This window comes from Oncorhynchus nerka, linkage group LG24 (genome assembly GCF_034236695.1).
Source record: "Oncorhynchus nerka isolate Pitt River linkage group LG24, Oner_Uvic_2.0, whole genome shotgun sequence".
NCBI classification, from domain to species: domain Eukaryota; kingdom Metazoa; phylum Chordata; class Actinopteri; order Salmoniformes; family Salmonidae; genus Oncorhynchus; species Oncorhynchus nerka.
Window position 1 is genome coordinate 17,444,639 of NC_088419.1, and position 13,084 is coordinate 17,457,722.

General features: G+C 41.0%; 1 protein-coding gene across 4 annotated transcripts in view; it reads right to left on the reverse strand.

Moving 5' to 3' along the window:
- LOC115107595 (TATA box-binding protein-associated factor RNA polymerase I subunit A-like) overlaps positions 1 to 13,084 on the reverse strand; it is a 29,916-nt gene that overhangs the window by 9,019 nt on the left and 7,813 nt on the right. The window contains exons 3-8 of one of the 4 annotated variants that reach the window (XM_065008675.1): positions 8,676 to 8,990; positions 6,852 to 7,044; positions 5,869 to 6,020; positions 5,412 to 5,484; positions 1,233 to 1,308; positions 30 to 149 (exon numbers count right to left, since the gene is read on the reverse strand). In XM_065008675.1, coding sequence (XP_064864747.1) covers positions 30 to 149; positions 1,233 to 1,308; positions 5,412 to 5,445 — 230 coding nt within the window. In that variant the 5' untranslated portion in view covers positions 5,446 to 5,484; positions 5,869 to 6,020; positions 6,852 to 7,044; positions 8,676 to 8,990. The other 3 variants (XM_065008674.1, XM_029631027.2, XM_029631029.2) reach the window with 3 other exon arrangements.

Sequence of the window (13,084 nt, forward strand, 5' to 3'; positions counted from 1 at the left end):
ATAGTATGGATTCATGCTGTCATCCTTACCTGGGCCTCAGCCTCTTCACGATGGTCATCAAATGGTTCCAGACATTCAAGTTTCTCCTCCAACTGGATAAGTCCAGGAGATCCAGAACAACACCTAGAGCCTTCTGAAGATCACTCTCTCTGAAACAAATCAATTCTTCCTTTACTATGAACACCTTCAAGTGACCAACGTCAATGTGAAGGGCGCATCCACCAAACACATTCATCTTAATGTGTAAAAGCCCCTGTTTCATGCACAACATTGAAAGAATGGCCAGAACATCAAAATACACCATAAATTGGCTATTTTTCCACATTTTACACACTAGGGCACAGTGTCCTTCCCTCTTAAGGATCAGACCATTTTCACATAAAATGACATACCCAAATCTAACTACCTCTAGCTCAGGACCTGAGGCAAGGATATACATATTCTTGATACCATTTGAAAGGAAACACTTTGATGAAGTTTGTGGAAATGTGAATTAAATGTAGGAGAATAACACATTAGACCTGGTAAAAGATAAAAACGGTATTATTTGTTCCATCATCTTTGAAATGCAAGAGAAAGGCCATAATGTAGTATTGCAGCGCAGGCACAATTTAGATTTTGGCCACTAGATGGCATCAGTGTGTGCACAAAATTGCAGACTGTTCCAGTGAAGCATTTCAATACTGGACAATATTCTGTATCAAGTGTGCCGAATTGGTCAATTGATACATTTTCAAGTATATAACTATACAGAACATTCAAAAATGATATGGTAATAAAAAAAATGTTTTCAATTAAGTTTACACACTCCCAGGAATGTCATACATGATGGATCATTAGCTTATACAATAACTTTCACACATCTAGATGGCCGGGTGGGGTGGGTGTGGAGCCAGACACAGCAGGGGATCAAACTGTAGAACTCAGTTTCCACATTTGAATATAAAAATAGATTTTATTCAAAACTATGCTACATTTTATCTCTGGGACCCCAAGGATAACAACTCAGAGCAAGAGTACTGAATGTAAGTACATTATTTACCTTCAGAGGTGAATGTATGAAATGAGTTGACGTGATAGAAGTTGTTGTGTACTCTACTCAAACAATAGCATGGTATTTTTACACTGTAATCGCTACGGTAAATTGGACATTGCAGTTAGATTAACAAGAAATTAAGCTTTCTGCCCATATAAGACATGTCTGTGTCCTGGGAAATGTTCTTGTTACTTACAATGTTATGCTAATCACATTAGTGCACGTTAGCTCAACTGTCGCAGTGGAGGGACACCGATCCCGTAGATAAGACACTGAAAAGTATAATATAAGTACCAGTCAAAGGTTTGGACACCCATTCCAGGGTGTGTCTTTATTTGTACCATTTTCTACATTGTAGAATAATAGTGAAGACAAACTATGAAATACCACATATGGAATCATGTAATAACCAAAAAAGTGTTAAACAAATCAAAATATATTAGAGATTTTTAAAAGTAGCCACCCTTTGCCTTGACGACAGCTTTGCACAATTTTGGCATTCTCTCAACCAGCTTCATAAGGTAGTCACCTGGAACGCATTTCAATTAACAGGTGTGCTTTGTTAAAAGTTCATTTTGTGGAATTTCTTTCCTTTTTAATGCGTTTGAGCCAATCAGTTGTGTTGTGACAAGGTAGGGGTGGTATACAGAAGATGGTCTTGTACTAAATAGGGCCAAGTCCATATTATGGCAAGAATAACTCAAATTACAATCCATCATTACCTTAAGACAGGAAGGTCAGTCAATCCTGGAACATTTCAAGAACTTTGAAAGTTTCTTCAAGTGCAGTCGCAAAAACCATCAAGTGCTATGACGAAACTGGCTCTCATGAGGACCACCACAGGAACGTAAGACCCACAGCGCCAGAGAACAAGGCTGACATTTTTATGTATTCCTAACCAATTGTGTTTGTTCGTGTCTTTGCGTTGTTTGTAACTTATTTTGTACATCACCACGGACTGGCAGAATCCTTTCTTTCCTTTAACGAGTCCGACATGAGTGATATACTGCTTTCCCGGGAACAGGTCCAGATCCACATAATTTGCGTGAAGAAAAAGGGGCCAGAGGGCAGGCTGCCTTCTGAGAATTCATAGGCGATCGAATAAACCCCCACTTCCTTCCATTCTGCTAGCAAACGTGCAATCTTTAGAAAATAAAATTGATGACCTACGCAGAATATTAAACTACCAACGGAATATTCAAAACTGTAATATTTTGTACTTCACGGAATCGTGGCTGAACGACGACATTATTAACATATAGCTGGCCGGCTATACGCTGTATCTGGAGGATAGAACAGCTGCGTCTGGTAAGACAAGGGGCTGCGGAAAACATATTTTTGTAAGGAAGTCTCGAGGTTTTGCTCGCCTGAGGTAGAGTATCTAATGATAAGCTGTAGACGACACCATCTACCTAGAGAGATTTCAGCTGTATTTTTCAGAGCTGTCTAAATACCACCACAGACCGATGCTGGCACTAAGACCGATGCTGGCATGAAGACCACAGTGAATGAACTACTCCACCATAAGAAAAGAGGAAAAGCCTCACCCAGAGCATGTTAAATGTGCAACTCTCGACCACCTTTAGGTGAACTCTCGACCACCTTTACTCTACACAGAGACACGTGCAAAGTTCTCCCTCCATTTGGCAAATCTGACCATATTTCTATCCTCCAGATTCCTGCTTACAAACTAAAATTAAATCAGGAAGCACCAATGACTCGATTAATAAAAAAATGTGGTCAGATGAAACAGATGCTAAGCTACAGAACTGTTTTGCTAGCACAGACTGGAATATGTTCCTGGGATTCTTCCTATGGCATTGAGGAGTACACCACATCAGTCATTGGCTTCATCAATAAGGGCATCGATGACGTCGTCCCCAGTGACCATACGTCCCCAACCAGAAGCCATGAATTACAGGCAACATCTGCACTGAGCTAAAAGCTAGAGCTGCCACTTTCAAGGAGTGGGACTCTAACAAGGAAACTTAAAGAAATCCCGCTATACCCTCCGACGAACCATCAAACAGGCAAAGAATCAATACAGGACTAAGATGAAATCGTACTACACCGGCTCTGAAGCTCATCGGATGTGGCAGGGAATGCAAACCATTACAGACTACAAAGGGAAGAACAGTCGAGAGCTGCCCAGTGAAACGAGCCTACCAGATGAGCTAAACTACTTCTATGCTAGCTTTAAGGAAAATAACACTGAAACATGCATGAGAGCACCAGCTGTTCCAGAAGACTGTGTGATCACGCTCTCCGCAGAGGATGTGAGTAACACCTTTAAAACAGGTCAACATTCACAAGGCCAGGCGGATTACCAGGATGTGTACTGCGAGCATGCGCTGACCAACTGGCAAGTGTCTTCCCTGACATTGTCAACCTCTCCCTGTACGAGTCTGTAATAACAACATGTTTTAAGTGACCACCATAGTCCCTGTGCCCAAGAAGACAAAAGGTAATCTGCCTAAATGACTACCGACCCGTAGCACTCGTCTGTAGCCATGAAGTGCTTTGAAAGGCTGGTCATGTCTCACATCAACACCATTATCCCAGAAACCCTAGACCCAATCCAATTTGCATACTGCCCTAACTGATCCACAGATGATGCAATCTCTATAGCACTCAACACTGCCCTTTCCCACCTGGACAAAAGGAACACCTGTGTGAGAATGCTATTCATTGACTACAGCTCAGCATTCAACACCCGAGTGGCCTCAAAGTTCATCAATAAGCTAAGGACCCTGGGACTAAAACACCTCCCTCTGCAACTGGTTCCTGGACTTCATGACAGGCCACCCCCAGGTGGTAAGAGTAGGTAACAACATCCGCCACGCTGATCCTCAACACAGAGGCTCCTCAAGAGTGTGTGGTCAGGGTGTGTGGTCAGTCCCCTCCTGCACTCCCTGTTCACTCATGCACGGCCAGGCACAACTCCAACACCATGATTAATTTCGCCGATGACAACAGTGGTAGGCCTGATCACCGACAACAACGAGACAGCCTATAGGGAGGAGGTTAGAGACCTGGCCGTGTGGTGCCAGGACAACAACCTCTCCTTCAACGTGATCAAGACAAAGGAGATGATTGTGGACTACAGGAAAAAGAGGACTGAGCACTCCACCATTCTCATCAACGGGGCTACAGTGGAACAGGTTGAGAGCGTCAAGTTCCTTGGCGTCTACATCGCCAACAAACTAACATGGTCCAAGCACACCAAGATAGTCGTGAAGAGGGTACGACAAAACCTATTCCCCCTCAGGAGACTGAAAAGATTTGGCATGGGTACTCAGATCCTCAAAAGGTTCTACAGCTGCACCGTCGAGAGCATCACTGCCTGGTATGGAAACTGCTCGGCCTCCGACCGCATGGCACTAGAGGGTAGTGCGAAAGGCCCAGTGCATCACTGGGGCAAAGCTTATTGGCATCCAGGACCTCTATACCAGGCGGTGCCAGAGGAATGCTTAAATGCTCCAACCACCCTAGTCATAGACTGTTCTCTCTGCTTCCGCACAGCAAGCGGTACCGGAGCACCAAGTATAGGTCCAAGAGGCTTCTAAACAGCTACCCCAAAGCCATAAGACTCCTGAACACCTAATCAAATGGCAACCCAGACTATTTGCATTGCCTTGCATTGTTTTGAACAGGACAATGACCCAACACACCTCCAGGCTCTGTGGCAAAGAAGGAAAGGGAAGGAGTGCTGCATCAGGGAAAGGGAGGTACCTAGTCAGTTGTCCAACTGAATGTATTCAACTGAAATGTGTCTTCCGCATTTAACCCAACCCCTCTGAATGAGAGAGGTGCGGGGGGCTGCCTTAAGTCGACATCCACGTCTTCGGCGCCTGGGATAGTGGGTTAACTGCCTTGCTCAGGGACAGGACAACAGATTTGTACCTTGTCAGCTCTGGGATTCGATCCAGCAACCTTCCGGTTCCTGGCGAAATGCTCTAACCACTAGGCTGCCTGCTTCCAATGACCTGGCCTCCACAATCTCCCCGACCTCACCCCAATTGAGATGGTTTGGGATGAATTGGACCGCAGAGTGAAGGAAAAGCAGCCAACAAGTGCTCAGTATGTGGGAAGTCCTTCAAGACAGTTGGAAAAGCATTCTTCGTGAAGCTGGTTGAGAGAATGCCAAGTGTGTGCAAAGCTTTCATCAAGGCAAAGGGTGGCTACTTTGAAGAATCTCAAATCTAAAATATTTTGATTTGTTTAACACTTGTTTGGTTACTAAATAATTCAATTTGTGTTATTTCATAGGTTTGATGTCTTCACTATTATTCTACAATGTAGAAAATAGTACAAATAAAAGACAAACCCTTGAATGACTGGTACTGTACTATCTATACACAACACACTTACTTACCGGACTGTAGCAGAAGAGAACTGTATTCCAGCATTAACTCGTGACTTGGGACCAATGTATGCAGGACCTAAGGCTAATGTAATAGAAAACATGGACTCATTAAAAACATTACTGTACTAGAACGCTTAGCAATTACATCTCACAAAAGTACTGTACTTTTTTTAGGGAGGTCAACCTTAGGCAAACATTTTCCGTGGCTTAATTTAACATTCAATAAGACAACTGTAAACATACAGCTTAAATAAACAATGTTTTGTGAGTACACTTCCCACCTATTCCCATTCACACCCTCTTTGGTGCCTTTCCTACAATACAAAAGGAAAGGACATGCTTCAGAAAAAAACTAATAAACGATTTTCATTTAATACAAAATAATGTTTAAAACAAGCAGAGGCCAGTGCTCAACATTTCTGCTAGATAACTTTGTCAAGAACACAAACAATGGCCTCAGTCCTACCTTGAGCACTGAGCAGTTTATTTGATGGGTGGTTGCATTTCTTCATGTACCGGTAGAGGTAGACATGGGCATTGGGGAGGCAAACTGTTGTCATAGGCATAGTCATTCAGAACCTTCACAGCTCCCTCGTGATCGTTGTAAAATTCCAGCATCTGCCATTGACACATACAAGTCAAAACATTATCTCATCATAGATAGTGTGATAAGGAAACGTAGTTCAATGAAGGGAAAAGGGGATGCCAGGGGTCGTGTTCAGTAGGGCAAATCGTAGTAAACCACTTTGAAACACAAAATGAAAATAAGTGTAAAGTTCAAGTAGTACCATTTCCCATTCTGTTTAAATGTTTTCTCCTGTTCAATGCCTACTAAACACAAACTAGCACTTACATTAATGTAACTCAGAACAAAAGGATCCCAGACCCCAGGAAGTTTAATTATATCCTTCCGGTTCACAGAGGATTGGCAGAAATAGCTGTGCATCTCTTGATTGACACCATCATACTCATCTGAAATAATTATGTCAAAGTCCATGTTAAGCTGAGCCACCACAGTTTCTGGTTACTCTTCGTTTTACCACGATGTTTGAAATGCATTGGAATTATGTCCCAAAAGGCAGTTACATTATCTGTCCAGTAGATGGTAATGTTTTTACTCTTTAAAAAAAAAAAATGTAACTAGGCAAGTCAGTAATAACAAATTCTTATTTCACAATGACGGCCTACCCCGGCCAAACCCTCCCCTAACCCGGGCGACGCTGGGCCAATTGTGCACCGCCCTACGGGACTCGGGACTCTCGATCGCGGCCGGTTGTGATACAGCCCGGGATCGAAACAGGGTCTGTAGTGATGCCTCTAGCACTGAGATGCAGTGCCTTAGGTCTCCCGAGTGGCGCAGCAGTCTAACACAATATGAAGATTTTTACTATCAATGCAATTGAAACCAATGAATAATGGATGTTTGGGGGTAGCCAGGTGTCATCTTACCAGTGATGCAGACGGTGGACTTTTTTTCTCCCCCCACACCAGATGAAGTAATCCAGGAAGCCACTGTAGGACTGGATCAGCTTAATCCGCTGGGACTGATTGGCTGACTGCTTGCCGTACCTCCAGCTCTCAGCGATGGACGTCCTCAAACTGCCCGTTCACCAGGAGGTGAAACGAGTGCTCCACAGATTTACTAGACAAAACACTTCCTCAATGTACATTCACATACAGTACCAGTCAAAGGTTTGGACACACCTACTCATTCAATTGTTTTTATTTGTACTATTTTCTACATTGTAGAATAATAGTGAAGATGTCAAAATTATGAAATAACACATATGGATTCATGTAGTAACACCCCAAAAAGTGTTAAATCAAAATATTTTATATTTTAAAGTAAATTTGTGGAATTTCCTTCTTAATGTGTTTGAGCCAATCAGTTGTGTTGTGACAAGGTAGAGGTGGTATACAGAAGATGGTCTTTCACCAAATAGGCTAAGTCCATTATTATGGCAAGAACAGCTCAAATAAGCCAAGAGAAATGACAGTCCATCATTACTTTAAGACAGGAAGGTCAGTCAATTCAGAAAATTAAGATCTTCGACAGTGCTATGATGAAACTGGCTCTCATGAGGAACGCCACAGGAAAAGAAGACCCAGAGCTACCTCTGCTGCAGAGGATAAGATCATTAGAGTTACCAGCCTCAGAAATTGCAGCCCAAATAAATGCATCAGAGTTCAAGTAACAGACATCTCAACATCAACTGTTCAGAGGATACTGCATGAATCAGGCCATCATTGTCGAATTGCTGCAAAGAAACCACTACTAAAAGGACACCAATAAGAAGGAGACTTGATTGGGCCAAGAAACACGACATTAGACCGGTGGAAATCTATCCGTTGGCCTGACGAGTCCAAATTAGACATTTTTGGTTCCAACCGCCGTGTCTTTGTGAGACGCAGAGTAGGTTAACGGATGATCTCTGCATGTGTGGTTCCCACCGTGAAGCATGATGGAGGAGGTGTGATGGTGTGAGAGTGCTTGCTGGTGACACTGATTTATTTAGAATTCAAGGCAGTTAACCAGCAATACGCCATCCCATCTGGTTTGCGCTTAGTCGGACTATCATTTGTTTTTCAACAGGACAAATGACCCAACACACCTCCAGGCTGTGTAAGGGCTATTTGACCAAGGAGGAGAGTGAAGGAGTGCTGCATCAGATGACCCGACCTCCACAATCACCCGACCTCAACCCAATTGGGATGGTTTGGGATGAGTTGGACCGCAGAGTGAAGGAAAAGTAGCCAACAAGTGCTCAGCATATGTAGGAACTCCTTCAAGACGGTTGGAAAAGCATTCCAGGTGAAGCTGGTTGAGAGAATGTCAAGAGTGTGCAAAACTATCAAAGGAAAGGGTTGGCTACATTGAAGAACCTCAAATATAAAATATATTTTGATGCGTTTACCACTTTTTTGGTCTCTACATGCGTCAATGTGTTATTTCATAGTTTTAATGCCTTTTCTATTATTCTACAATATAGAAAATAGTTTTAAAAAATAAAGAAAAACACTTGAGTAGATGAGTCCACACTTTTGACTGGTACTGTACATTTCCATGTTAAACACGTTGTTACATATTCCATCCATTTGTTTGTTTTTGAAGGTGTCATACTGGCTCAAAACATAATAAAAGTATTGACTTTTTTAACCTATTGGCCTATATTGACTTAAAAAATATATATATATTGACTTAGGGTCCTTTGGGAAAGGTGATATTTTTAACTGACTGCAGAGGTGAAGGAAAGAAGATAAGAAGGAACATACCTTCAGGTAATGTTTCACTCCCGCATAGATCTCTAGTAGCGCATAGAAACGGTTGTGGTCTTCCAGCTTCAAGATGGGACGGTAGTGTATCTGTGCTTGTCCTTCAAATGATCTGAAAATCAAATTGAGCATTTCTACAGTATTTTGAGTTAATTTTGTGAGTGTTTAGTCAGAGCAAAGATATCCCTACCTCAGCGTAGAGTTGTGACATGTCCTCCAGTGTTCGTGAGTAACTGGACATGTACTCAGCAGTCTCCTTGATGTGCTGGAGGCAGTTCATTGTGGTCTTGTGAAAACCAGTCTCACGGTGTGTCTCTGTGATCATACAGGAGACAGACTGGTTACTAGGTCTAAGAGATCTTACACAATGATGAACACGATAATCAGGCATATAGTCGTGCGTTCTCGTGGCGCGATAGGTCCAGAGCAAGCAAACAGCCACCGGTAGCAGCACATTGTCAAGATAATAAATTAGCGGATCACATATTCGTCAACAAAGTGTATTTTATAATGTGCCTTTAAATATAGTTGACTCCGGGGGAGGTTTGGCTGCTTGATTCGTTTTCTGTTGATTGATTCATAATCTGAAGAGTCATTTTCGCCCAGTTCTCCTAGCACTCTCAGTTCTGACTCAAGATCATCCATGACACCGTTTGAAGTTTGACCCATTTCGTAGACAATCATGTGAAAGCCCACAATATGTCATATTCTGGCTAAATATAATGTAGTTAGTTTAGTCAAATGTGAATTTGCTTCAAACCCCATGCATGCTTTTCATTAAAACACAGTTAACATAGTGGACGCTCTAACAATGACATTAAATCTTCAAAAATGAAGGCAAACGGGAGGAGGCAAGATCAGGTGGGACCATTCTAGCCAATGACAGGGCAGATACGCGTGTGAACAAAAAGCACAACGGTTACCACAACCACCAAGTCAGAATTGGCTCTGTCGTAAAAAATGTATGAAAACAAAAATTTGATTAAATTTAAGGTTAAGCATAAGGTTAGCAGTGTGGTCCAAGTTATTTTAAAAATAACATTTTAAGAAGATACATTGTAGAAATAGGCGGGGTTTATGACTTTCTGACTGGGGTAACTAGTAACGACCAGGCACAACGGCGATATAAAGTGTTTTTCCTCGAATTTCCCGGGATGTCACTTGTTCTACTTATATCAGTACACTCGTGACAGCCTAATAATTACGAAACTTCTATTCAATCAAATAAGCCACACGTACTAAATAAGCCATTCAATGTTTTGTTAACCAAATGCGACACGCTCTCATTGACCTCCATACAAACTGCTCGCTTGATGAGCGGAAAGATACGAAAAATCGCCCCCTGCTAGAGAAGACAGATTTTGCGCTCAGTTATCACTCTCGCTTTCGCCTCTTCCTCTCTGGTTCATAACATGCCTCACTTCCGGTATACTTCCCGAAGTGCTTCCTGGCATTCTATCATTGGTGAAAAAACTTATTGAAGAGCTTTCTGGCATTCTATCATTGGTGGAAAAACGTATTCCGCTCGTTAGTAAAGTAAACAAAGTCTCTACCGCTGATGTAGCTACCAATACCTTTATGAATTAGGTAGCCTTTATGTGATTTTTTAAAATGTCATAAATTATTCAGAATTCACAAAAAGTGACGTTAGTTGGAGATGATCTCATAGAATAAAACGATCTCCTAAACCTGTGTTTACCACAGACCTTATTTTCTGCTTTTTATCCCAAAACACCATTCTTCCCCCGCATAGGATTTGTTCAACGAACCATGGTGGTGTTAGTGCCAACAAAAAGACGCAATTACTATTGCTCGCTATATGGGAAATATTGGGAACAGCTGACATTTAAAATCTGCTCAACCTGTATTACTTAAGGGAAGCAGCTTGCTTTAAGATGTGAGGTAACTGAGCTCTAAGAAAATTGCTAATATCACGGAGATTGAGCATCTTGATTTTAAGGCTAAATTTAATGATTTACAGAGCCAACTACACAAATGATATAAGGAAAAGGCTAAGAGCCTTCATAAGGTTAAGAAAACAATGGCTTGAAAAATGCGAAATTAACAGATGCTTTTTTATTTGGAAAAGAGAAGGGAACTCGGAACACTTCGGAAAGATAAGATTAATGGGGTAACCTCTGAGGATAGAGAGTTGATATCAGACTTTACCACTATGTTTTATGAGATTCTTTACTCCTTAGATACATTTCAGTGATTAAACTCTTTGGTTCTAAAGAGAAGGTCGACTGTTAATGAAGAATTCAATCGGACTTGCTGTCAAGATTTGTCCATTATGGACATCCAATATGAGATTGCCCCATTTTTAAAAAAAAGTATCCAGGCCCTGTTGGATTACCCTCTGAATTTTCCAAAACCTATGAAGAAACAGCACAATTTTTACGTGAAACCTTTAAAGGTGGCTATAAATAAAGGGAGAACTACCTGCCTCTAAAGCAAGGTTATTATCCAAGACTGAGGGACTATCTATTGACATTACAAAATCCACTTGCTGTACCTCAGGCTATTGTACAACTTCATATGGAAAAACAAGCCAAAATAAAAGAGATGTTATCACCAACAGGGTTTGACGGTGGTCTAATTTGTCTTAGACTTCATTCTCTTTAACTAAATAACGAAAGTCAACTGGGTTAAAAAGGTACTTACTAAAAATAAAAAAAATAGAATATTGTACCGCATTTTGTTTTTTCAGAAACTACAATGTCCTTATATTGTGGGTAAACTTCCTGTGAAATTGGCATCTTTTCACAAGCAGGCTTTAATGTGCTGGGCTTTGCTGTATAAACAACTTTTCACTTCAAATGTTTTATATGGAATAATAATTATATATTACATGGAAACAAGATGTTATTTTACCGTAATTGGTTCTCAAACAACATTGTTCTAGTCAGCCAATTAGTATCAGTGGGAATCTGTATACACGGAGAGAGTTTATGGAAAGATACAACTGAGGTTTCAAGCAAGGAATATGATACCGTTATAAAAGCTATACCTAGTGGCGATAAATTCTTTACTACAGAATAATGCATATTGTGGGATATTTCCGAAGTGATATCCAGGTGAATGGCATAGGTTTACCAGATTAGAAATTCAACAATCGATTATTAAGGGATATTTTCTACAGGAAATCTATTCCTTCTGCCATATTTTGTTGGGCTTCATCGTTTGATGTGAACTGGCACCGTGCTTGGCTCACTCCTCACAAATTTATGGTGACCAACAAAGTAAAGGAGATCTCCTTTAAGATTTTCCATGGATTCAAACCCCTGTAATAACTTGGTTTCTAAATATATACACACCTGATGTTACCAGGGAATGCAGTTTTTGAACTAGAAACTGAATCTATTTAACACTTATTTTGTGTTTTTTTGCATGATGAGGGTTTCTGGACGGATGTGACGCTATATCTTGGTAACAAAATGCATACAACCATTGACATATCCAAGTTTGACATTTTACTACACAGATTATATAGTTGAATGTCAGTATGTCAATCTCTTATTAGGAAACATTTTTATACACATAAACATTCGTTTTGTATTGAAACGTATGCAAAGCAAAATGTCTCAGATGTATTTGTTACTTTTTGTTGAATTGTAATCACTCTGGCTGTTCTATTGTTTTTTATGTTACTGTTGTTTAATCAAATAAAAAGTCAAATGTTATGCACTTTAACGCACCTATTGGTCGAAGTGAGTAGGTAATATAACTAAGTGAGAATATACTAGCAAAGCATTGGTAGGTTCAGTGCCTCACGTCACTGGAATCGTGAAGGCAAGTAGGCCTCAAATAGTGCTGGGAAAGATATTATTTATGGGAGTAAAATAGAGATCCATTTTAAAACAATAATGTCAATACCTAGGGGAGATATTTACTCTGAATGTGGAATGGAGCAGCCCAGTTAGCCAACGTCACTTTTATGGGCTGTAAGAATAGGCAGAAAGAGGTTTATGTCTTTGGTATAGGCCTGTAATACGTTGCAATGCATTTTCATTTGCCATTTTCATTTGCAATGACATGTGACTTGAATCATTACCACCATTACACCACCACCAAAGGGGAGCCCTGCCGGGCTACACTGGACCTACTATTTTGAGAACCGGAATGCACCACGCTCTCATACAGAAAGGTAGCCATGCAGAAAGGATAGCCTAACCACCATGAGGCTGCGAGAGATTCAGTATCATATTCTCTCTTTATTTCTTTTGTTTGTTAGGGTACCCCTGGAAAAACAATGCACGTGTACACCCACACACATCTTTTGAGGTGTCATAATACATCTGCTGTAGTCAGATTGGCAAATTGAATGGGGAAAAGGAAATTGCGACCACAAGCAGGCTTTAATGTGCTGGGCTTTGAATGTTTGAGGTGTATCCAACAAAGACGTACTA